The following is a 24,309-nucleotide window of genomic DNA, read 5'->3' as shown; positions in this document are numbered from 1 at the left end:
TCTGCAAGGCTATGGAACGTATAATCATGGAACTTATAAACAATGACATTGGTAATCTCCAAACTCTGGACCCTACCCAGTTCGGGTTTGTAAAAGGCAGATCATGTCTCCTAAACCTGATAGACTTCTTTGAAGCGGTCACCAAAGCCGTAGATGAGGGTAAGGTGGTTCACACAGCCTATCTAGATCTCGCCAAGGCTTTCAACACCATTCCCCACTCTGGAATTATAGATAAACTCACTAAACTAGGTGTAAATCCCTATAACACAAGATGGGTTGCCAACTGGCTCACTGACAGAACCCACACTGTGAAAGTAGCAGACTCTAAATCCAGCTTCAGACCAGTGACAAGTGGAGTACTATAGGGTTCAGTCCTGGGTCCTCTCCTGTTTGGTATCTACTTCTCTGAAGTACAGACTAACACAGAAGGTCTTTGGCTAACAAAGTTCGCAGATGACTGCAGACTAGGAGCCATAATCAAAATTCCTAACGATGTGGACATCCTACAAAAGGGCCTCACTGAGACAGATGCCTGGCATCAAAGCCATGGCCTCAAGCTCAATGCCAAAAAGTGCATTGTCATCCCTTTTGGTAAAAACTCTGTACCCATGAACTACCACATAGGCAGTAGTCTACTTAACACCGAAAGTGTGATAAGAAACCTTGGGACACAGGTGGACCGTAGTCTCTCCTTTGATAATCACATCGCCACACTAGTCAGGAAATCCTTCTACATGGCACACCTCATCACAAAATGTTTCTCATCCAGGAAAAAAGAGGTCATTGTTCCCCTCTACTCATCACTTATTAGACCCATTATAGAGAACAATGCCCCTTTTGGTATGTACCTCACAAGACATCTACAACAACTGGAAAGGCTGCAGAAATATCTCACAAAGAGGATTACTGGCCTCAAACAGATGCCCTACGCAGGCCGTCTCAAAAAACTCCAGCTTTACTCTGTCGCATATCTCCTACTCAGAGGCGATCTCTGCCTAACATACAAAGCTATGTCAAACCCAGAGCTGTTGGAAGTGCTCCACTTAAAGAAATCACAATCCCTCCGAACTACACGCTCTAGGGAGCTAAACCTTGTCATCACAATAAACAGAACATGCTGGAGGGATAGATTCCTGTCCCGGAGACTTCCCATACTCTGGAACAAACTACCTATCTATATCAGACAAAGCTCCTCAATAGCACTCTTCAAGAAAAATCTTGGTGATTGGATGGGAGATAGGAAATTCACCCTGGGGATCACTTCTGTGGCCCTGCTTGACAGGGGCACAGGAAAATAATTTTCTTTGGTGGCAAAAGCCAGGGTACCGTTTGGCTAGGCTTATATAGGCCCTAGGGCCAATAGCCTAGTACCTACCTATGAACCTATTTGTCAGTCCCTCTAAATAATTCATGTTACTATTTCACTATACCTCCCTATCTTTTATTTTCATCCTAGTTTTAAAATGCACTGTAGTTTTATCCCACTCCTTAGCTATGTTTTCAGAAGATAATTCTATCTTCTCTAGCAGCTCCTGAATTAATTCCACAACCCATTCCATAAATTCCTCTCTTTTCAACCGATAAGTGGGAAAGCGCCAGTGACTTATTTTTATTTCATTATCTTCCATTTTTATTTTAGTTATTATTGGTGCATGATCTGAAGTAGTTATTGGGTATGTTTCAAGACCTTCAAGTAAATGCACATGTTCCTGTGAGATATAAAATCTATCTATCCTAGCCCAGTTTATGCATCTCGGTGAGTAATATGTAGTAAGTTCACTCCAAACTCCTAGTACTAAATTCACATCTTACATGCCAAGCATTTTCATAAATTTCTTCAAAAAACTGCCCTCCTTTGTTATATGTTCCGTTTTTGGCCCCCCAGACACATCATCACTGTTGCAAACCAAATTCCAGTCTCCACCTATAAGTAATATTCCTTGATGAAAGCTGATTATTTCTCCCAGATTTTTCTTAGGCTCCATTATAGCAGTTTTAGGGAGATGCAAATGCATGCCATTGTAATCCTCCTCCCTAGCCAGTAGCCCCTTAGTACTGTGTATCTTCCATTATTACCTTTTTTCCTCTTCTGTCACTAATGGAGCTCCTCTTACAGTTAATTTAAGTACTCCTCTTTTCCTTTGCCCCAGATATTCCGCTGAGTAACCATCCTGAAAACTTCCTTTATCAAATTCACATGTTCATTTCTTTCCAGATATGTCTCCTGTAGTATAGCTATTTGCACTCTACATTTTTTAATATAGTTTACTACTCTTTCTTTTTTATATTTGTCTGTAAGACCATTCAGATTGAAAGACATTACCAAAAGCAGTAAAAACTGATCTCCTTCAGCTAAAGAGCTCACAGGTCCAAGGTTCCAATGAAAAGCAAAAAAATAAAAGACCAATAGCTCAATGTCCACACACTTTAATGGCAAAAACAGCAAAGATTTCGAGTAACAAACTCTTTTTTTAGTGCATCACCACATCAGGTAGAGATTCCATTTTTAAATAGTAAGCCAGCCAATGAACTAAAACAATGCAGACACATGACAAATGACATCAATACAAAATTTCTTTCATTAAAAGTTACATTCTATATATTAATAAAAAACTAATCATGTGAAGTTGATGTTCTTCGTGTTTCACTGTTGCAGTCATCACGCTTGGGTTATGTGCGTGTAGGTAGCCCTCAGTCAGCCCGAATACCAGAGTCTTAGTATTTCTGTGTTGGATGCTGTTTCTTCTTCCATGACATCAGGTCATCAGGGGTATAAAAACTGGCAGCTGTCACCATTACATCACTCTTTCTTGCTGAGGAGGAGCCCGAAGCAGAAGCAGTTCGCAAGTGCAGGTCGGCCGCTACCTGAAATTTTCGTTTTTGAGTTGATAATCCTGAAGTCTTCTGAAGTTATGTACCCTGTTGGGGATCCTTTTTTCTTTCTGTAACCAGTGTCAGAAAAAGATAACAATTGTCTTGCCTATGGAAAGCAAATACCTCACAGAGATTTTCATTCGTACTGCGTCACCTGTTTAGGCCCAGACCACAACGTCCCTCACTGTCGGTTTTGTGTCTTGTTTAATGCCCGAACCATTCATCATCAGGCTATCTTTGTCGCTAAATTCTTTTGCTCTTGATCTCCGTATTCCAAAATGGCTTCAGTAAGCCATCTGACTACCGATCTTCTGAAAAAAAACGTAAGAATAAAGACAGAGACAGACTGCATAGGTCCAAAACTGCCGATACTCAGTGAGGCACCTTTTCAGCCTTTGATGCCCGCTTCTATGGATTTGCAGGCCTCTGCTGAGATCCATTCAGAATCCGGTATGCCGTGAGATGCTTCTTAGACTATGGAACCAGTGGATGTCTCTATCTTGGATGGGTCCTGAGCTGCTGTGAAGGTACCAGCTTCTGAGGGTGTTTTTCATCCTACCGATGTTCGAATCAAACCGATGACTTCACTTTTAGCCAAAATTACAGGGTTTCCTAGGCCCAGAATATGCACTATGCCTAGAAAACTGATGACCAAAGCACATGCTCAGGCACCCATACCACAAAAACAAATCCTTAGAATGGCTGAAGACCTTATTACGGTAATTAGGGGAAGCCAGCCTTCCCCTGCTAAGAGACAAATAATTCAATTGCCTTCAGATTCTACAGACCAGGAGTCCGATGACTGTGACCTTTCTGATTATCAGGACATGTCCTTATCAGCCTATGAGGATTCAGATGCAGAGGAATCCATTCCCTCTGCCTGCCCTCCAGAGGATTTTTCATTTGGTGAAACCTTGCATACTTTAAGATAGCATTTCCATTGGGAATGCCAAGACTGTCTTCAGTCCAAAAAGAGACTCAGAGAATTTTTTGAGTTGCCTCAGAACAGGCCTTTAGCTATACCCCCTGTCCAGGATGATGTTTTCATGGAATCAAGTCTTACTCCAGGCACCTTACCTCTGGCTCCTAGTAAACCTAACAGGTATTACAGAGTGTCTGATTCACACAAGTTTCTTTTCAGGAATCCTACTGCTGATCCAGAGGTCATTTCCCAAGGACCTAAAGGTGTTAAGGCTACTACAGCCAAAAATCCTACCCTTCGGACAGGGATTCCAGGGCTTTAGACAGATGGGGTAAGAAGGTATATGCCTCTGCATCTCTTGCTATTAGGGCATTGAATTGCCAGTTTCACATGCTGAAGTACCAGCAACATATTATAGAACTAATGAAACAAAAAATGGTAATATTTCCAGATTGTGCAGAAAATAAAGATTTGCAAGAGCTTATGCATTCTGCAAACCAAGTTAGTAAGCATACTTTGCAGTGTGGTTTTGATGCCCCAGAAGCATCTTGCAGGGCTGCAGTCACTGGCTCTGTACTGAGAAGACATGCTTGGCTGAAGGAGCAGACCTTGCCAGATCATGTCAAATCCAAATTACTAGACACACCTTTAAATAAGGACTGTTTGTCTGGCACCAAAGCAGAAGAAGTTCTTAAAAAGATGGAAGAAAAAGTTAAATCTATGCAAACTGTTAAAGAATTCTTACAAGTGCAACCACCTAGATTTAGTAGGCATTGCCCTTCAAAACACTGGGCCTTTCCAGCCCCCTCCAGGCCTTCCCAAACAAGACCCAGTGGAAACAGACCACCCAGACTACAGTCTCAGGGTATGCAGAGGTCTAAGCAATTGGAGTGCCCCACCCCTAAAACAGGGAATGGTAAGCCACCTCCCTATGGAAAAAGTTCACAATGACTTCTCATCTCTACTTCTCAGCCCTGCCCAATTGCTTGTGCCCCTAGAAGGAAAACTTGCCCTTCATGCAAAAAACTGGATGTCCATCACTCAGGACGGATGGATCCTTAACATTGTATCCCAGGGGTGCAAATTTTATTTCCATTCACTGCCAACCCCAAGCGGGTTTCCAGACCTTCCTCCAAACCAGTGGGTAGAGGCTCAAAACCAAGTAATTTCCCTGCTCAGTATCAGAGCTATTCAGCCTGTTCCAGTAGAACAAAGGGGTCAGGATTTCTACTCCAGACTATTCCTGGTACTCAGGAAAGGGGGCTCTTGGCGCCCAATCCTGGATCTTTCAGTTCTCAACACCTTCCTGGTGGTCCCAAAATTCAAGATGCTTACCCTGCAACAACTTCTCCGTATGCTAGCTAAGGATGCCTGGTTAGTCACCCTAGACTTAAAAGACGCTTATCTGCACATCCCCATAAAGGAGCCATGCAGGAAATATTTGCATTTCAGGGCAGGATCTATGCATTATCAGTTCTCTGCACTTCCCTTTGGCTTATCTACTGCGCCCAGAGTATTCATAAAATGCCTAGCTCCAGCCATTGCATACTGCAGGCAGAGAAATATCCAAATTTACCCATACTTGGACGACTTCCTGATTCAGGCGGACAGTCAGTAATTGCTGCTTCAGCACCTGGCATTTGTAAAAAGCCTTCTCACTTCATTGGGGTACACCATCAACGAAAAGAAATCATGACTAGTACCCAGTCAAAAGATTGTATTCATGGGAGCAAACTTGGACACAACTTCCCAGATGGCATTTTTTACTTCAGAAAAACAGGTCTGTCTGACAAACTACTTCAAACAAATAGGCACCAGAACCCAGCTATCTGCAAAAAAAAAAAAAAATACTGCAAGCCGTAGGGTTCATGGCCTCATGTATTCTGCTAATTCCATATGCAAGACTGCATATGTGGAAACTTCAGTGGTACTTAAAAAGCCTTTGGTGCCAGCATTCTCAGGACCTGGAAACAGTCATTCCTATCATCCCTTGCCTTAGGGCAGAGTTCCTTTGGTGGGCAGAAACATGCAACCAGAACAAGGGACTGCATTTTACTCAACCCCACACTGCCCAAACCCTGACCACAGACGCATCAGATTATGCATGGGGGGGCTCACATGGCTGGCAAATGCATTCAGGGCCACTGGAGCCCAAGGCGAATTATCCTGCACATCAGTCAAAAAGAGATGCTAGCTGTACAGAATGCTCTGACAACTTTCAGATACCTAATCCTTCCAGGACAACTGCTGATAAAAACAGACAACATCACAGTTATGTGGTACATAAACAAGCAGGGGAGAACCCATTCTTACCCACTCTGCAGGTTAGCAATGGCCCTGTGGAACACTGCTTTGGACACCCAAGTCCATCTACAAGCTCAATTCTTGCCAGGCAAACAAAATTCACTGGCAGATGACTTAAGCAGAAATCTCCTTGACCCACAGGAGTGAAAATTGGAGCCCGGCACCTTCAACCTTCTGATCCAGAGGTGGAGACCCCAGTGGTGGATCTTTTTACCTCTCTCGATAACCACCAGTTAAGCAAATTCTGCATCAGGAACCCTCACAGCAGGGCTTGGAATGTGGATGCCCTATCCTTTCAATGGGAATACCTCTCAGTCTATGCCTTTCCCCCTCTGCCCCTTCTCTCAAGAATACTACTCAAGATAAAACAAGACAGGTCAAGGACAATTCTGATTGCCCCAGACTGGCCACGCCAGCACTGGTACCCACTCCTGTGCAGCCCGACAACGGTGCCACCCTGGCACCTACACCAGTCCCCTACCCTGCTGTCACAGCAGGAGGGGCAGATTATGCATCCACAGTTGCAAACCCTAAATCTTGCAGCCTGGCTTATTCCTTGAATACTCCACTAGCAACCCTAAGCAAACAGGTGCTGGACATCATTCTTGAAACCAGAAGGCTTAGTACAAGGAAATCCTATGCTGAAAAGTGGAAAAGATATTGTTCTTGGATTCAGTCTAAAGGAAAGGACACAGCAGTGCCCTCCTTACCTCTAATCTTGGATCACCTAGAGAGCTACTCCACATAGGCCTATCCTTCTCCTCCATTAAGATTCATGCCTCTGCCATTTCAGCTCATTACAATACTGTGCTACCTCTCTTTTCTCACCCTCTCATCAAACAGTTCCTGAGAGGGGCTAACAACTTAAGGCCTCTAAGGAGAGCACCCACCCCTGCTTGGGACCTTAACTTTGTACTGGAAAAGCTCACGCTTCCCCCTGTTGAACCTGCTGCTTCAGCAGAGTTAAAATTCCTCTCTTGGAAAACAGCCTTGCTTCTAGCCATCACTTCAGCTAGAAGAGTGTCTGAGTTACAGGCACTGATGGCTGTGAAACCCTTTATTATTTTCCGTGCTGACAAGGTTTTCCTCAGGACTAACCCTTCCTTTATGCCTAAGGTGGTGTACAGTGTGGCTCTAAACCAATCCATCCATTTGTCAACTTTCTTCTCTAACCCCCAGAATAAAGGGGAAATGATCCTGCACTCTTTGGACATGCACAGACAGCTCAGGTTCTACCTTGATAGGACTAAGCCTTTCAGAAAATCTGACCAGCTGCTAGTAAGCTTTGCAACAGGGGCAGAGGGCAAGGCCATTTCAAAATAAACCATTTCCAAATGGATAGCACACTGCATCCTTTTCTGCTACAAGCACCATGGAAAACCAACCCCTCAGGTGGTTAGAACACATTCCACTAGGGCAACTTCTACCTCTACAGCATTTCTCAGGGGAGTCCCTAACAGGGACATTCTGGAAGCTGCAACCTGGAGTTCTGTACACACCTTCACCAATCATTACCACTTACCTATCTTTTCCAAATCCAGGACAGGATTTGCTACAGCAGTCTTGCAAGGCCTACTAGCCAGCCCTAACTCTACTTGACTGCCTCCACTCTTTCTCAGCTTTGGGAATCATTCCAAGTGTGATGACTGCAACAGTGAAACATGAAGAATGTAGTAAAGTTGTGTACACTTACCGTAAATATAGATGTACAAGTGTATTCACTGTTGCAGTCCTGGTTTCCCTCCCTTCAGCCCCCTGGTTTTCTCTATCTCTCCTCTCTATGGCTATTCCTAATGGTATTGGTATTTACTTTTTACTGGTGGTGTTTTCCCCACCATATACTAGCTTCCTACTGGGGGCTCCTAACATTTTGGGCAAGAAAAACTGATGTAATGGCACCTGCTGCCTGATTTTTATAGCCCTGACGACCTGACGCCTTGGAAGAAGCGACAGCATCCGACGCAGAAATCCTAAGACTCTGGTATTCGGGCCGACTGAGGGCTACCTGCAGGCAGATAACCCAAGTGTGATAACTGCAACAGTGAATACACTCGAACATCTACAGTTATGGTAAGTAAGTGTACACAAATGTACTTTCTATCTCACCGTTCATTCTTACAGATGGGTTCGGAGCCGATCCTCGGCACCGAGTCGGCCTACTACAAAACTCGAGGTCTTCAGATAGCTTGAGTCCAAGTCCCTATCCCATGATGCACCTAGAGTTACCCCAAATCTAGTTTGCTGCTGCAGTAGATCGGAGGTTCGCACTAGCTCGGGCCAGTAAATCCTTATTTCTTCAAATATTTTTCATAATATTGATAATTCTTTCTAAATAATAGTTTTAGATTCTTAGATAAGCTCTTACAGCTTTTTTGTGTAGTTTCCCTTCCCTTGGTGTGCCTCTTTCTTAAATTGCTATTTAGATTTTTCAGCCTCGTTTTTCTTAGGCCTAGTTATATCTTTTATTAGTAGTTTAGATTATAGTGTGTGCTTAGATAGTCACAGCTTTAAAATAGTAAGTGTTAAAGCTTAGTTTTTAGTGTGTGTAATAGTAGTGTATAGTATTGTTGTGTGCCTTTAGATAGTGACTTTCTGTCACAACTTTGATATATTTATCTATCTACTGTTGAGATAGTTTTTGTGTGTGTGTGTGTGTGTGTGTGTGTGTGTGTGTGTGTGTGTGTGACTATTGTTTAGCCCATAGTTTTTAAAGGGCTTGTTTGATTATTATTGTTTGGGTGTGTCTATTTTTACAGCACCCTTTTTTGATATTGTGTTTTTTAGTATGGCTGACGGCAAGACAAACGCCCTAAATCAGGGTTTAAAAAATGCCATAAATGTGGGCAGAAAATGTCTGTCACAGACAATCATGTAAACTGTGTGTATTGTTTGGGAGCATTGCATCTCCAGGAAAGCTGCTCCATATGTCATTCTTTCTCTTCTAGGGTTCTCCAGGAGAGAAAGAGAAAATTGATCGACAGAGGTTTACTTAAACCTTCATTCCAAGAAGCTCTGAGTGACCAAGATGGATCCAGTAAGCCCTCAAAGTGTTCCAAAACTTCTGACAGTAAAAAATCTAAAACGTTTTCGACGCTGGTTCCACAGACCTCGGAGCCGACCTTCTTATCTTTTCGGAGCCGGTCCCCAGTTTTGGAACTGGTATCCGAACTGCCTAAGTCTCCACTCTTACAGTCTGTACCACCTTCTATCCACTCATCTCGGTCTTGGATTAGCCTTTTTGATTTGGATGTGGATCATGTGGTGCAGAAGCTTTTACAGGCACCGACCTTTGCTAAATTCTTATCGGTTCTGACCCAAGTGTCTTCAGAACCAAAGAACCTCTTACCAGCTACTACTCTTCCTCCTCCGAGCCATACCGGTCCTTCGTCGCCAGAGGAGTCGGACTTGTTGATCGTGGAGCCTTCGGAGTTGACGCCTGCTCCAGTGTCTTCGGCTCCATTTACTCTGATGTTCTCGGCGCCAATTGAGGAATCTAGGAGCTGACACTCTCTGGTTGGGTCTGGGGAGGATAGTCGGACTGACTTGTCGGTTCCTATTCTGCCTCTCGGGGCTTTAGCTCGGATGAGCTCGGCTCCTACCTCTGGCTCGGAGCCCACTGTCCCAGTGCCGGGGGTATCGACGGTTTCCTCGGATCCGTCGGTCCCTTCACATCAGAGCAGAGGTACCTTCGAAGTCATGAGGAGAGTTATGTCTCCTAAGACATCTTCAACTTCAGGTCCGACTACCTCCTCTCCTAAAGCGCCTGTGTCTGCTTCTGCTTCACAGATCCTTGCCAAGCGTAGAGACCCAGAGCCTCAGGAAGCCCCATTGCATGGCCCCTGCTCTTCCGAGACCTCACCAAAAGCCCCCACTGATGAGGTTCCCAGGAAGAGCATCTGTAAGAAGAAGCATCTAGACTCCCCCACAGGAGTCCCTGACATCTGATACCAACTTGGATGAATCAGAAGGGTCCCCACGGTCCCCCTCTGAGGATATCTCATTTGCTAAGATATTAGAAATCCTTAGGCAGAGGGGTGACTGGCAGTCCACCAACCCTACTGAACACGAATTGGTTCTCCTGAAGGCTTTCGGGTGTCAGCCCTCCACCTCTTGGGTGTCGCCGCCCTTCGATGAGCTTATGCAGCTTGTCTCACATAGGGTGTGGGAGTTTCTGGACACCATGGAGCCTGTCCCCAGGAGGTCTAATAAATTTATCTCTGCTCCCCAGGACAAATCTTTTCTGACCAAGGGTGTGCCAGTTGATGCCATGGTGGTGGTGGCAGCGACCAAAAAGGAAATTTCAGAAAGTTCCTCTTCTATCCATCCTGCTAACAGAGATTCTAGGATCATGGATAGATGTGGGAAGCGCACTTACAGTTCAGCGACCTTTGCACTCCGTCCGCTCAATTATCTAACCCATTTTACTACACTGCAAAGAGATCTCCTTAAAGAGTTGGGAGATGCTCTTCAGGGTACAGTAGCTGCAGGAGCTTCAGATAAAGTTGCCTCCCAGCTTGCTACCCTCATCTCCATAGTTAACTCGTCCATGTCCCTCATTTTGTATGCAGCTGATGGAATGAGCAGGGCAGCAGTTACAGGAATTGCTCTTAGGAGACACTCCTGAATGCACTTGTGTTCCTTCGCGGAGCCCTTTAAGTCTTCCTTTGTAAATACCACTTTTGATGGCTCGTCTCTTTTCAGGCCCAGAGTTAAGGAAACTTTGACCAGGTGTGAGCAGGAAGGAAAGATTCTGTCTGCTGTCGGAGTCTGTTTTTCCACCCCTACCAGACCCTACCCCAAGGGTCAAGGGGGAGGGAAGATGCGGTTCCGAAAAGCCCAAGGAGCCTTTCAGGACACACGTGGTGAATCCCCCATCAGGGGCAGAGGAAGACACCACCCTCACAGCAGAGGGGGTCCGCAAAACCAGGGCGACAGAGATCACTTCTTTGGGAAGCCTTACCAGCTCTCCTGAAAGGAGGCCCAACTGTCCTACTCTGGAGGCAGTCGGGGGTTGCTTATCTTTGTATCCAGATGCCTGGTTCAAAAATAACAAACGACAACTGGGTACAAAGTATCATTTCCAGAGGATATTTCATTCCTTTTGCCACACCCCTTCCACTAACAAGAAAAATCCCGGACGTTCTACCCCGTTACAGGGAACAGGCAACAATAGAGGTCCAATCATTGCTAACAAAAAGAGTCATACAACCAGTCCCAGCAGACCAGATAGGATCCGGAACTTACTCAAGATTCTCTTTAGTTCCAAAAAAGACAGGGGACTGGAGACCTATATTGGACCTCATCAGACTAAACAGATCTGTCAAGAAATAGAAGTTTCAGATGGTCACGCTTCAGTCGATACTCCCCTTTTTAGGGAAAGACAATTGGATGTGCTCGATAGATCTCCAGGATGTGTACTACCATATAAAAATGACCAGACCATCCAGGGATCATCTGTGCTTTCGGCTGGGAGCCAATCATTACCAGTTTCGAGCACTGCCCTTTGGTCTCACTACAGCCCCCAGAGTGTTCACCAAATGTGTGGCAGTGGTCACGGCTCACTTGAGACATTTAGGATACCAGGTATTTCCATACCTAGACAATTAGCTCCTCACTGCCACCACCAGGCATCAACTCATTCAAGCCAGGGGCACCACTCTTTCACTCTGCAATCAGCTGGGCATTACAATAAACTCAGGAAAATCTGCCTTGTCACCATCGCAGCATACCATTTTTATCGGAGCAGAATTGGACAGCACCACCACCACTCTGAGACTTCCAGTAGAAAGAGTCTTACTACTCCGTCAGCAGGTCCACAATTTGATATCCAAAAACAAGGCTGCAGCATCAGAAGTACTAAAATTGTTAGGCATGATGGCAGCTGTAATATTGGCCATACCTCTGGGTCACATGCACGCGTGAATTCTGCAATGGCTGCTGTTTACTCATTGGTTTTACCAAGAGCTCCCAATATCTCATCTTATATTGATCATGAACTCATGCAAAAAGGATCTTCAGTGGTGGTTGACCTGTCTTCGTGTCACAATAGGTTGTCCTTTTGTCCTACCCCCACCAGTGGCCACAGTGACCATGGACGCTTCCCTGATAAGGTGGGGGGGGCTTTTTCAGTGAAGAACAGCCCAAGACACATGGACCGATCAAGAGACACATCTGCATGTCAGTGTCCTAGAGATGAGAGCAGTACTTTTAGCGTTGCAGTACTTCCAGGATTCTCTTTCTCTGGATACAATTGCGATTTAGACAGCCAACATGTCAGTGGTCTGGTACTTGAACAAACAAGGAGGAACCAGGTCCTAACCCCTTTGTTGCGAGGCCCTAAGAGTATGGCAGTAGGCTATATCCTCCCAGCGCTTTCTGTTAGCAACACACATCACGGGGAAATCCAATGTGATAGCAGACAAGCTGAGCAGAGCAATTTTGTTGTCTCACAAGTGGTCCCTCAAGAAAGAAATAGCGGACAGGATATTCCACAGGTGAGGTCAGCCTTGCTGTGACCTTTTCACCAGTCACATGAACACGAAATGGAGAAGCTACTTTGTCCTGATTCCCCCTCCGGGAGAAGCCCCAAGGGACGCACTCGTACACGACTGGCCTCCGGGTCTCCTCTATTCATTCCCACCAAGCCCGTTGATACCCAAGGTACTATAGAAAGCAAAAGCCCTAGGAAGGACCATCATTCTAATAGCCCCTCATTGGCCTCATCAGATTTGGTTCCCCTTCCTTCGACTTCATCTTTTGGAGGACCCTTGGATTCTGGACCCAGTTCCAGATCTTTTGACTCACTCGTCGGGGGAACTTCATCCCTTTCTTCAGTACCTGAAACTGACAGCTTGGCTGCTCCAATTCCCATCATAGCCAGGTTCCATAAACTTTCTATTGAGACAAAGCAAATTCTTATATCCTCTCATAAATCCTCTACGAGACAGCTATACCTTAAGCAAATGGAAAAAATTTTCTGTATGGGCCTCTCAAAACAACATTGATCCCTACCTAGCCCCCCATGGCCTCTCTGCTAGAGTTCTTGACCATGATCTCCAACAAAGGAACTGCAGCAGCAACAGTTTGTGTTCAGCTTGCTGCCATTTCTAATTTTCTCCTTGGATTTGAAGGCTTGAACATTATGTCACACAAACTATCCAAGGTCTTTCTCAAAGGGACCTTTCATCTCAGACCACCTGTGAAATCTCCCTATACCCCATGGAATCTAAATTTTATGCTTTCTCACATTATTCTCCCTCCATTTGAACCAGCTTCCTCATGTAACCTCAACTTTTTGTAATGGAAGACTATCTTTTTAGTAGCTATCACTTCTGCCCGCAGAGTGTCAGAGCTTCAAGTCTTGTCCATTAAGCCTCCTTTTTTGATTTTCCATGCTGACAGAGTCTCACTTCGAACTAACCCCTCCTTTTTGCCTAAAGTTTGCACTGAAGCTAATCTTAATCAAATTATTGATCTGCCAGTTTTCTTCCCCAATCACCCCAACAATTTAGAATATATGCTGCACAAACTTGATGTTCCTAGACAGCTCAGATTTTACTTGAATAGAACAAAAGAATTTAGGAAATCTGAACAGCTTTTCATTTCTTTTTCAGACACCAGGAAAGGTATGCCAGTGGCTAAAACAACTCTGTCTAAGTGGTTATCTGATTGTATCACATTTGCTTATTCAGCTGCTAATATGCCCTTACAACATAAAATTAAGGCTCACTCCACCAGAGCAGTGTCTACATCCTCTTCCTTTTCTGCCAAACTTCCTATAGATAACATTTCTGCAGCAGCCACTTAGTCAAGACCTCATACCTTTATCACTCATTACAAAGTTGACAGGGCCTCCTTTGGGTCTACTGTCCTGAAAAACATACTCCTGTGAGCCATCCGAGATAGATGGTGCTTGGGATGCTACCCATCTGTAAGAATGAACGGCGAGATAGAACAGCTTTACATAAATAAGTTATGTACTTACCATAACATTCCATGTGAGTTGTTCATCTCACCTTCATTCTTACTTCCCACCATCGTACCCCCTCCAGGGATTTTTGAAGACCGAGATGCTGGATTCTTCCTAGTTGCTCAACTCTTCTACAGCTTTCTATTATGGAGTGATAGAATGACATATGGTATTATTATATGCAGCAAACAAGATCTGAGGTAACTCTAGGTGCATCATGGGATAGAGACTTGGCCTTGAGCTATCTGAAGACCTCAAGCTTTGTAGTAGGCCAACTCGCAGCCGAGGATCGGCTCCAAACCCATCTGTAAGAATGAAGGCGAGATGAACAACTCACATGGAACGTTATGTTAAGTACATAATTTCTTTTTCTTATATAAATAAAAAAAAAATCAACTCTAAAACTTTTCACAGATCTGTAATATATTGCATTTAGCTTTCAAAACAGGTTTTATGCTATTAGCAAAATTCAAACCAGGTGGCATATCAGATCTAAAATAGTTAATCCATTTATACTCAGCAATTTCAGTTGCATTTATAATATCTCCTCCTCGTGTATTAGCATAAATATTCTGTAAAATCCTTTTTCAGGCATATGTTTATAAAGAGCATTTGTTTCTATACATCCACGTACTTCAGAGAGGTGCGCTCCTATCCTTTCTTTTAGTTTCATGTTAGTTTTACAGAATATTTAAAAATGGAATCTACATGATGTCATGATGCATTGAAAAAAAGCTTGTGACTCGAAAGCCTTGTTGTTTTTAACCATTAAAATGTGCGGACGTTGAGCTATTGGTCTTTATTTTTTTGCTTTTTTGTTTTACATTACAGAAAGTATAATTTTCTTATTTAGTTGTTATTACCACATTTTATATATAACTGTTCTTTTGCTAAATGTCTACCGCCAACTTTTATGTTACATGTATACACTGGCAGGTTAGTCTTTAATACAGTTGTTTCTTGTCATATCCATTTGCGCCTATGTCACATCTTACATAACTTTTTGTTCAGTCAGCATGATTGTTGGCTGGCTCAGGCCCTCACCATCCCCCCATTCTGGCAGCCTCTCTATGTCCTGCAGACTCCATCTTCCCTTTTAGCTTCAGATAGTTTCAGACATTTGGGTTCTAAGTATAACCCAGTGGAGGCACACTTAAAGCTGGAAACCCCTCCCTTCTTTACAGGGTCTCACTCTTGCCCAGGGGACTTGATTGCACACTTTCTTCCCATTCTGCAAAACATGCTAGTTAGGGAGTGATAGAATCATTTATTTTCAATCTCCTATTACTCAAGGATTTTTGTAGTTTCCAAACCGGAAGGATTATAGAGACTAGCACTAAACTGCTCCATGCTAGGACTCCCAATTTTATGATGTCATCACTTCAAAATCTTGTAACTTTAATCCCAAGCCTAACTTTCATGGTAATGCTGGATCTAAAGGATACCTATCACCACATTCGTATTGCCAAGTACTTCAGGCATTTATTTGGAGTTGTTGTCTGGCTTACATTATCAGTTTTCTGTTTTACCCTTTGGACTCTCCACTGCACTTGTGGTATTCACATAGTGCCTAGCTCCAGTCATTGCTTATTGCAGACTTTATGGTGTTCAGATTTCTCCATATTTAGTTGATTGTTTTTTCTTTGTAGACTCTTTCTCCAGCTGTCAAAAGTCTCTAACAACTGCGTATGAACACAGTTCATTAGCTAGTGCCAGTCTAAGAGCCAGGATCGTAGTCACATCCAGTTACCCATGGTTTTTGATTATTTGTGTGAGTTACTGTTCTGTGGTTTGCTGTACTCTTCTATCATGGTACATTTGTCAGCCATTTCTGTGTGACTGCCATTAAATACCCCTTTTAACAATGTTCAAGTAAAACAGTTTTTGAAAGAGATCTTACACATTTGCCCACCTAGGAAACAGGTGGGATCTCAGTTTTGTACTTGAGAAGCTTATTCAGTTTCCATTTGAACTAACTCACAAGGCTGATTTGAGGTTCTTAATATGGATGACAGTGTTACTTATTGCTTTGATTTCTGCTAGGCCAGTATCTGAATTATAAGCACTTGTAGTGAGTCAACCCTACCTCATTTTTCACAAAGACTAGGCTTCTTTGAGAACAAATCCTACCTTTATGCCTAAAGTCATCTCAGAGTTTACTTTAGTCCAGACTTTTAATCTCCCAGTTTTCTTTTCTAAACCAAAGAACAAGGGAAAGAGAATTCTTAGCTCTTAGATGCACAAATGGCTCAGATACTTCCCAGACAAAACGTGACACTTCAGGAAAGCTGACCAGCAGTTTGTCTGCTATGAAGATAAGAGGAAAGGACAAGCATTACCAAAATTGACTATTTCTAGATGGTTGTCTCGTGTTATTATTTTTGTTATATTTGTCACAATAAGCCACTTCCAGACAGAGATATAATTCATTCAACAAGGGCATTGGCTTCTTTGGTGGCTTTCTGGACAGAGGTGGGCTTGCAGTATTCTAGATCTGTATTTACCTTTCCAAGCATTACAAACTGAATTCCTTTTCCAGTTCCAGAGCAGGCTTTGCTAAGACCATATTACAGGGGCTTCTAGAGTCTTGGGTATTGCCCTCCTCCCTCTTTTCCTATTTAAGCTGCAGTAATCTGCTCATATAGCTAGGCTGTTGCACAGGTGATACACAGATGAACATAGTACAGTTGTGCTATTAAACTTATAAACTTATTATAACAGTAGATATTCCAGTAGATCACTGTTGCAGTAGCTGTCCCTTCCTCCATCCCCCTTTCCCTGCTGTTATTCCTTTGTGTTGCCAGGGTGTGGTAATTTTCACCCTTCTGTATATATAGTTCTCTCTGTTTCCTAGAACATGTTTTCAGGGTTGTTACCTCCTTCCTTGTCAGAAATGCTCTGAAGTTTTAGTGGTTATCCTGGCTTTTATATGGAGCTCCCCATGCACACCTAGCAAGGGGGTACCTGGAAAGTGCCCAAAGCTTTGTGAAACTCACTGGTGAAGGATAAGTAAGCCCATATAGCTTAGGCTACTGCAATGGTAATCCATTAGAGCATCTACTGCCGTGGTACTGTGGTGTGCTATGAAGATAATAGATATGCATTGGCTGTGAACAACTTTAAGTGAGATTTAGTCCATGCAGCAACCCAAAGTGTTAGGGCTGAAGTCTTAACATACCTAATTAGATATGGTAATCCGAGTCCTCCATATATTTTGTGGGCAGTCATTTTTTTCTTGCAAGTCTAGGGTGTGATCTGTCCCAAATGTAATCTAAAATAACTTTCATCAGTTTTTGTTTTGAAGGATGATGGGTCAAACCTGGAATGCAGTGGGACATAAACCAAACTTTTGGCAAAATAAACATCTTAATTGAAGCTATATGAGCTAAAAAGGGTGTCTTTGCATGTACTAAAGGGTAACTTTACATGCACCCAAGAGATAATTTTCTCATTGCATTCCTTCATGAGGGAGTTTAAATTGCATGCACTTATATTTGGGAAAGGAATATAAAGTTGAATGCCAAAAATTATTTTAGGGATATGGCCCATGTAATGCCATATGTACCCTTACTGTTTTGCAACTCTGGCATTCTAGATTTAATGGCATTAAGGCTGTTTTTTCCAGACCATTAATGGGCCCAAAATAGTACAAAGTGTGTTCAGCATTTCTGCTGTCTCGTGACAGTGACGTGGATGAGGTGGATGGGGTTGGGGGGTACAGTGAAATCCTAAATTTTAGTCAAGACAAATTACCCACAGGGAAGCCTTGGCTGGTAAAGCATAATGAATTTTTCAAAATGTGGAAGCGAGAATTTCTGTTAGTGGGTGTCTGGTGAGCTTTGCACCTCTATAAGAAGTTTACCTGTTGTGGGCTCTAGTCTGGGTCAGCTTATAGAACTGATTTCTGGCTTATTAGCAACTCCCTGTTGGACAAGATTGACAAGGCCAAGATCACATAGGATGTCATGCCTGTTCATTGTGGAATCTCTCTTAATATTGTCAGTTACATGTAGTAAAAGCCTTAAAACAGACTAGAATTTATTTTTCCCTCTTAAACAATCTGGAGGCACATATTCAGATTCAGTGTTGGATACAAAAATACTGGCAGGGTGGCAGTTGCAGTGAATTTGTTTTGCTTACTTTATGGGACTGGTTCAAAGGAAAGCATCTACATTTCTCACAGTATTTAAAACAATAGCTTGGAAGGGTCTGTGGATAGCCTAGCATCATACAATAAGTGTGGCGGTATTCAATAGAAAAGTTGTGGAGTCATGCCGATGCAATGGCAAACTGTCACTTCTAAAGGAATTTTGAATTGTGCTTCTAAATTTTGCCTAGTAACACAGACATGTGACAAGAAAATCTAGGAAGAGCAGACACATGACAAAAATAGATTCCACCTGATTAGGATAAGAGAAAACACTTGCCAAGTACTTTGGACATAGCTCTCAACCTTCCATCTCCAAAATGAGGAACACTCGCCTTCATAATGTGGAACAAATGGGCAAAATGTGGAACACATACTAATGGCTTATTAACAGCTTCAACTAGGAAGGTCATAGGATGGTTAAAATATGCTGGTTTTACTCATAAGGAAGATCCTTTAATTAATTAATTTGATTAACTTCTACTTACCACGGATTTCACTTAAAAAAAATTCCTAACACTGAATGGGTGTCAGACTCTTTCAATGTGGAACTTTGAGGAAGTTCGAGGAACATGAACTTTTTAAAACCCCAAATGAGGTACACTTGAGAGGTATGACTTTGGATATTCCTTTTAGGACAGAAACTGATAACGCTTTGATTTTTAATAAGTACTTCATCATCATTCAGTGTAGATACTTTGAGTAGTATATAAACAAAGTAGAGTAGGCCATGTTTAAAACAGTGTAGAATTTGCTTTAGTTTACTGCGTGTAGATAAGAGTGCTTTTTAACGTACCTCAGATGACAGCTAGTAGTAACTGTTTTTATGTGTAATTGGTCTTATGAATAAATATTGGTAGTATGTCACATATCTATGTAATTTAGTAATATTTTATTACATTGTTGTCCCCACATTTGTGGATTTTTACATGTGCGTAGTTGAGGATAAGCCTATATTTAATTATTTATTGTGTACCATTGTCTAGATGAGGAAGTTGGTGGAGCTGATGGAATGGAATTATTTGTTGGACGACCGGAATTTAAGGCCCTTAACATTGGATTTGCTTTAGATGAAGGTGAGTACTTTGTTGTGCTTTAAATGAAGCACGAAATATTGTCATTATGACAGATCCTTTTATAAAATCCTAAGCTATGGCAAACAATCCAGATGTTCAGGCTGTTGGAGAAAATCAAGTTTTCAAGAGGGAGATGTTCGTGTTTCACTGTTGCAGTCATCACATTTGGGTTATCTGCCTGTAGGTAGCCCTCAGCCAGCCTGAATACCAGAGTCTTTGGATTTCTGCGTTGGATGCTGTCGCTTCTTCCCTGATGTCAGGTCGTCAGGGTTATAAAACATGCAGCCGATGCCATTACATCAGTCTTTCTTGCTGTGCAGTGCCCGAAGCAGAAGCAGTTCGCAAGTGCCGGTCGTCCGTCTCCTGAAATTTTTGTTTTCGAGTTTCAGACCCGAAGTCTTCTAAAAGATAAGTACCCCGTTGGGGATCCTTTTTCTTGCTCCAACCGATGTCAATAAAAGTTAATAATTGTCTTACCTGTGGAAAACAAATACCTCATAGAGATTTTCATTCTTACTGCATCCCCTGTTTAGGCCCAGACCACGACGTCCCTCGCTGTCAGCTTTGTTCCTTGTTCAACACCCGAACTATTCATCGTCGGGCCATTTTTGCAGCCATTTACTTTCGTACTTGATCTTAGTACTCTGAAATGGCTTTGTTAAGCCATCCGACTACTGATCTTTTGAAAAAACTCAAGGATAAAGACAGAGACAGACCCCATAGATCCAAAACTGCCGACGACACTTCCGTTAAGCTAGTTGCCAGTCCGCCGGTACTCAGTGAGGCGCTTTTGCAGCCCCTGATACCCACTACTTCAGATTCGCGGGCCTCTACTGAGACCTTTTCCTAGTCCGGTATGCCACGAGATGCTTCTTCGACTATGGAACCTGCGGATGTCTCTACCTTTGATGAGTCTGGAGCCGCTGTGTACGCGCCGGCTTCTGAGGGTGTATTCAGGCCTACAGACATTCATATTAAACCATTGCCATTGTTTCCATCCAGAATTTCCAAATTCCTCAGGCCAAAAACTCGCACTATGCCTAGAAAACCGACGACCAAACTGCAGGCTGAGGCCCATATGCCTCAAAAACAAATGCTTAGAATGGCTGAATACCTTATTACCTTAATTAGGGGAAGCCAGCCTTCCCCCTCTAAGAGACCTAGAACTGATTTTCATTCTGATTCTTCTGATCAGGAATCTGATATTTCTGCTCCTTCTGATTACCGGGATTTGCCCTTATCTACTTATGGGGATTCTGATGCAAAGGATTCCATCCCCCCCCAGAAGATTTTTCTTTCGGTGAAACCTTGCATACTCATAGAGAGCATTTCTGCTGGAAATGCCAGGATTACTCTGAGTCCAAAAAGAGACTTAGGGAATTCTTACTCCTGCCTCAACACAGGCCTTTAGCTATCCCTCCTGTTCTGGTCATTGTAGATGATGCTTTCTTGGAATCTAGCCTTACCCCAGACACTTTGCCTCCAGCTCCCAGAAAACCTGACAGGTACTACAGAGTACCTGACTCTCACCAGTTCCTCTTCAAGAATCCTTCTGTGGATCCAGAGACCATTTCCTGAGAACCAAAAGGCATTAAGGCTACTGCTGCCAAAAATCCTACCCCTTCTGACAGAGATTCTAGAGCCTTAGACACATGGGGTAAGAAAGTATACACTTCTGCTACTTTGGCCATTAGGGTTTTAAATTGCCAGTTTCATATGTTAAAGTATCAGCAGCATTTTATGGGACTACTTAAACAGAAAATGATGTTGATTCCTGACTGTGCTGAACACAAAGAATTGCAAGATTTAATGCATTCTGCAGAACAAGTTGGTAAACATACTTTGCAATGTGGTTTTGTTGCTTTAGAAGTATCTTGCAGGGCTGCTGTCACTGGGTCTTTACTTAGAAGGCATGCTTGGCTTAAGGAACAAAACTTGCCAGATCATGTTAAAGCTAAATTACTGGATGCTCCCTTAAACCAAGACCGCCTTTTTGGCAACAAAGCAGAAGTCGTCCTCAAAAGGATGGAGGAAAAAGCTAAATCTATGCAAACTGTTAAAGATTTCCTACATGTACAGCCTCCCAGATTCAGTAGACATTGGCCTTCAAAGAACTGGTCTTTTCCAGTCCTTTCCAGGACTTCTCAGTCCAAACCCATGACCAGCACACCACCTAGGCTACAGTCTCAAGCTACGCACAGATCTAAGCAGTGGGGGGCTCCCACGTCCAAAGCAGGGAGTAGTAAGCCACTCCCCTACGGAAAAATGGTACAATGACTTAGCCTTAACCCTTCCAAGCCTTGCTCAACTACCTGATCCCTTAGGAGGAAAGCTCACCCTGCATGCAAAAAACTGGGAACTCAAAATCCAGGACAAATGGGTTTTGAACATAGTTTCTCAAGGATACATATTCTACTTCCACACACTACCAACCCCAGATGGTTGGCCAGACCTACCCCCAAATCAATAGGCTAAGGCCCAACAGCAGGTTTTCTCTCTCTCTTCTTAGTATCAGGGCTATTCAGCCTGTCCCAGCAGAACAAAGGGGACAAGGTTTTTATTCAAGACTTTTTCTGGTACCCAGAAAAGACAACTCCTGGTGTCCTATCCTGGACCTCTCTATTCTCAACACCTTTCTGGTGGTTCCAAAATTCAAAATGCTAACTCTTCAACAGCTTCTTCCTATGCTAGCCAAGGATGCCTGGCTGGCAACCCTAGACTTAAAGGAAGCTTACCTGCACATCCCAATAAGAGGATCCTGCAGACAGTACCTATGTTTCAGGGCGGGCTCCATGCACTTTCACTTCTCTGCACTTCCCTTTGTCTTATCTACTGCTCCCAGGGTGTTCACAAAGTGTCCAGCTCCAGCCATTGCATTTTGCAGGCAGAGAAATATTCAAACTTACCCATACTTGGACGATTGTGTGATTCAGGCAGAAAGCCAGGACTTGCTATTACAACACCTGGCATTCGTAAAGAAACTTCTAACCTCACTGGGGTACACCATCAGTGAAAAGAAATCTCACCTGAAACCCTGCCAACAGATTGTATTCCTGGGAGCAATCTTGAACACAACTTCCCAGATGGCGTTCCTCACTCCGGAGAAACAAGTTTATTTGACAACCTACTTCAAACTATTGGCCACAAAACCCCAGCTATCTGCAAGGAAAATACTGCAAGCTCTGGCGTTCATGGCTTCTTGCATTCTACTAATTCCATATGCAAGACTGCATATGAGGAAACTCCAGTGGTATCTAAGAAGCCTATGGTGTCAACATTCTCAGGATTTGGAAACAATGATTTCGATTATTCCTTGTATGAAGACAGAGTTCCTTTGGTGGGCAGAGGCCTGCTACCACAACAAGGGACTCCCTTTCACTCTACCCCCTGCCGCCCAAACCCTAACAACAGATGCATCACACTATGCATGGGGGGCTGACATGGCAGGGCAGTGCATTCAGGGCAAATGGAACCCGAGACAGATGCAACTGCATATCAATCAGAAAGAAATGTTAGCTGTACAGAATGCTCTGACAGCTTTCAAAGACCGTATTCTTCTAGGACAACTATTGGTAAAGACAGACAACACCACAGAAAAGTCGTACATAAACAAGCAGGGGGGAACCCACTCATGCCCTCTCTGCAGACTAGCCATGGCTCTGTGGAACACAGCCTTAAGCTACCAAGTACACCTACAAGCACAATTCCTGCCAGGCAAACTAAATTCACTGGCAGGCAACTTAAGCAGAAATCTCATGGACCCACACAAATGAAAACTAGAACCCAAAATATTCAACCTCTTGAACAAATGGGGGACTCCAGAGGTAGACCTGTTTGCCTCCCCTCAGAACTACGAATTGAACAAATTCTGCACAAGAACTCCCTACAGTCAAGCTTGGAAAGTGGATGCCCTGTTCTTTACCTGGGAAAGCCTCTTGGTTTATGCCTTTCCCCCTCTGCCTCTCCTCTCGAAGGTTCTACTAAAGATCAAACAGGACAAGCCAAGGACAATACTGATTGCACTAGACTGGCCATACCAGCACTGGTACCCCCTCTTGCGTAGTATGACACTGCCACAACCATGGCACCTGCCTCAGACCCCTTCCCTGCTGTCTCAGCATGCAGGCCAGATTCTGCACCATTGGCTTCAAACCCTGAACCTTGCAGCCTGGCTAATTCCTTGAGCTCACCTTTAGCATCCCTCAGTAAGCAAGTGCTGGATGTCATTCTGGAGGCAAGGAGGCCTAGTAATAGAAAATCCTATGCTGAAAAGTGGAGAAGATACTGTTCCTGGAGCCAGGCTCAGGGGATGGGCACAACGGTGCCCAGCTTACCTCATATTCTAGAGTACTTAGTAGAAATGCTCCACAAGGGCCTATCCTTCTCGTCAATTAAAATTCATGCCTCTGCCATTTCAGCACATTATAATACTGAGCCACCCCTCTCCTCTCACCCCTTGCTAAAACAGTTCCTTAGAGGGGCCAAAAATTAAGACCCCCCCAGGAGAGCTCTCACTCCAGCCTGGGACCTTAACTTTGTTTTGGAAAAGCTCACTCTTCCCCCCTTTGAGCCAGCTGCAACAGCAGAGTTGAAATTCCTTTCTTGGAAAACAGCCTTCCTTTTAGCCATCACTTCAGCAAGAAGAGTGTCTGAATTACAGGCCCTCATGGCAGTGGAACCCTTCATTATCTTCCATGTGGACAGGGTTTCCCCTCAGGACTAATCCTTTCTTTATGCTCAAGGTGGTGTCTAGTGTGGCCCTAAATCAGTCCATTCATTTGTCTACTTTTTTCCCTAAGCCACAAAACAAAGGGGAACGAATACTGCATTCTCTGGACGTGCACAGACAAGTTAAATTCTATTTGGACAGGACTAAGCAACTCAGAAAATCTGAACAGCTTCTAGTTGACTTTGCTGCAGAGACAGAGGGGAAGGCCATTTCAAAGCAAACCATTTCCTAAGGGATAGCTCATTGCATTAATTTCTGCTACAAGCACCATGGAAAACCTACCCCACG

At 43.5% G+C, this 24,309-nt stretch overlaps 1 protein-coding gene across 1 annotated transcript in view; it reads left to right on the top strand.

Annotated features, from left to right (window-relative positions):
* Positions 1-24,309, top strand: part of ACY1 (aminoacylase 1) — a 1,669,107-nt gene that overhangs the window by 703,698 nt on the left and 941,100 nt on the right. Inside the window, exon 10 of the mRNA XM_044078190.1 lies at positions 19,203-19,292. Coding sequence (XP_043934125.1) covers positions 19,203-19,292 — 90 coding nt within the window. The remainder of the gene's footprint in view (positions 1-19,202; positions 19,293-24,309) is intronic.

This window comes from Protopterus annectens, chromosome 7.part0 (assembly GCF_019279795.1).
Source record: "Protopterus annectens isolate FY-2018-M chromosome 7.part0, PAN1.0, whole genome shotgun sequence".
NCBI classification, from domain to species: domain Eukaryota; kingdom Metazoa; phylum Chordata; order Ceratodontiformes; family Protopteridae; genus Protopterus; species Protopterus annectens.
The sequence above is the reverse complement of the archived record's forward strand: the minus strand, read 5'-3'. Positions and strand labels throughout refer to the sequence as shown.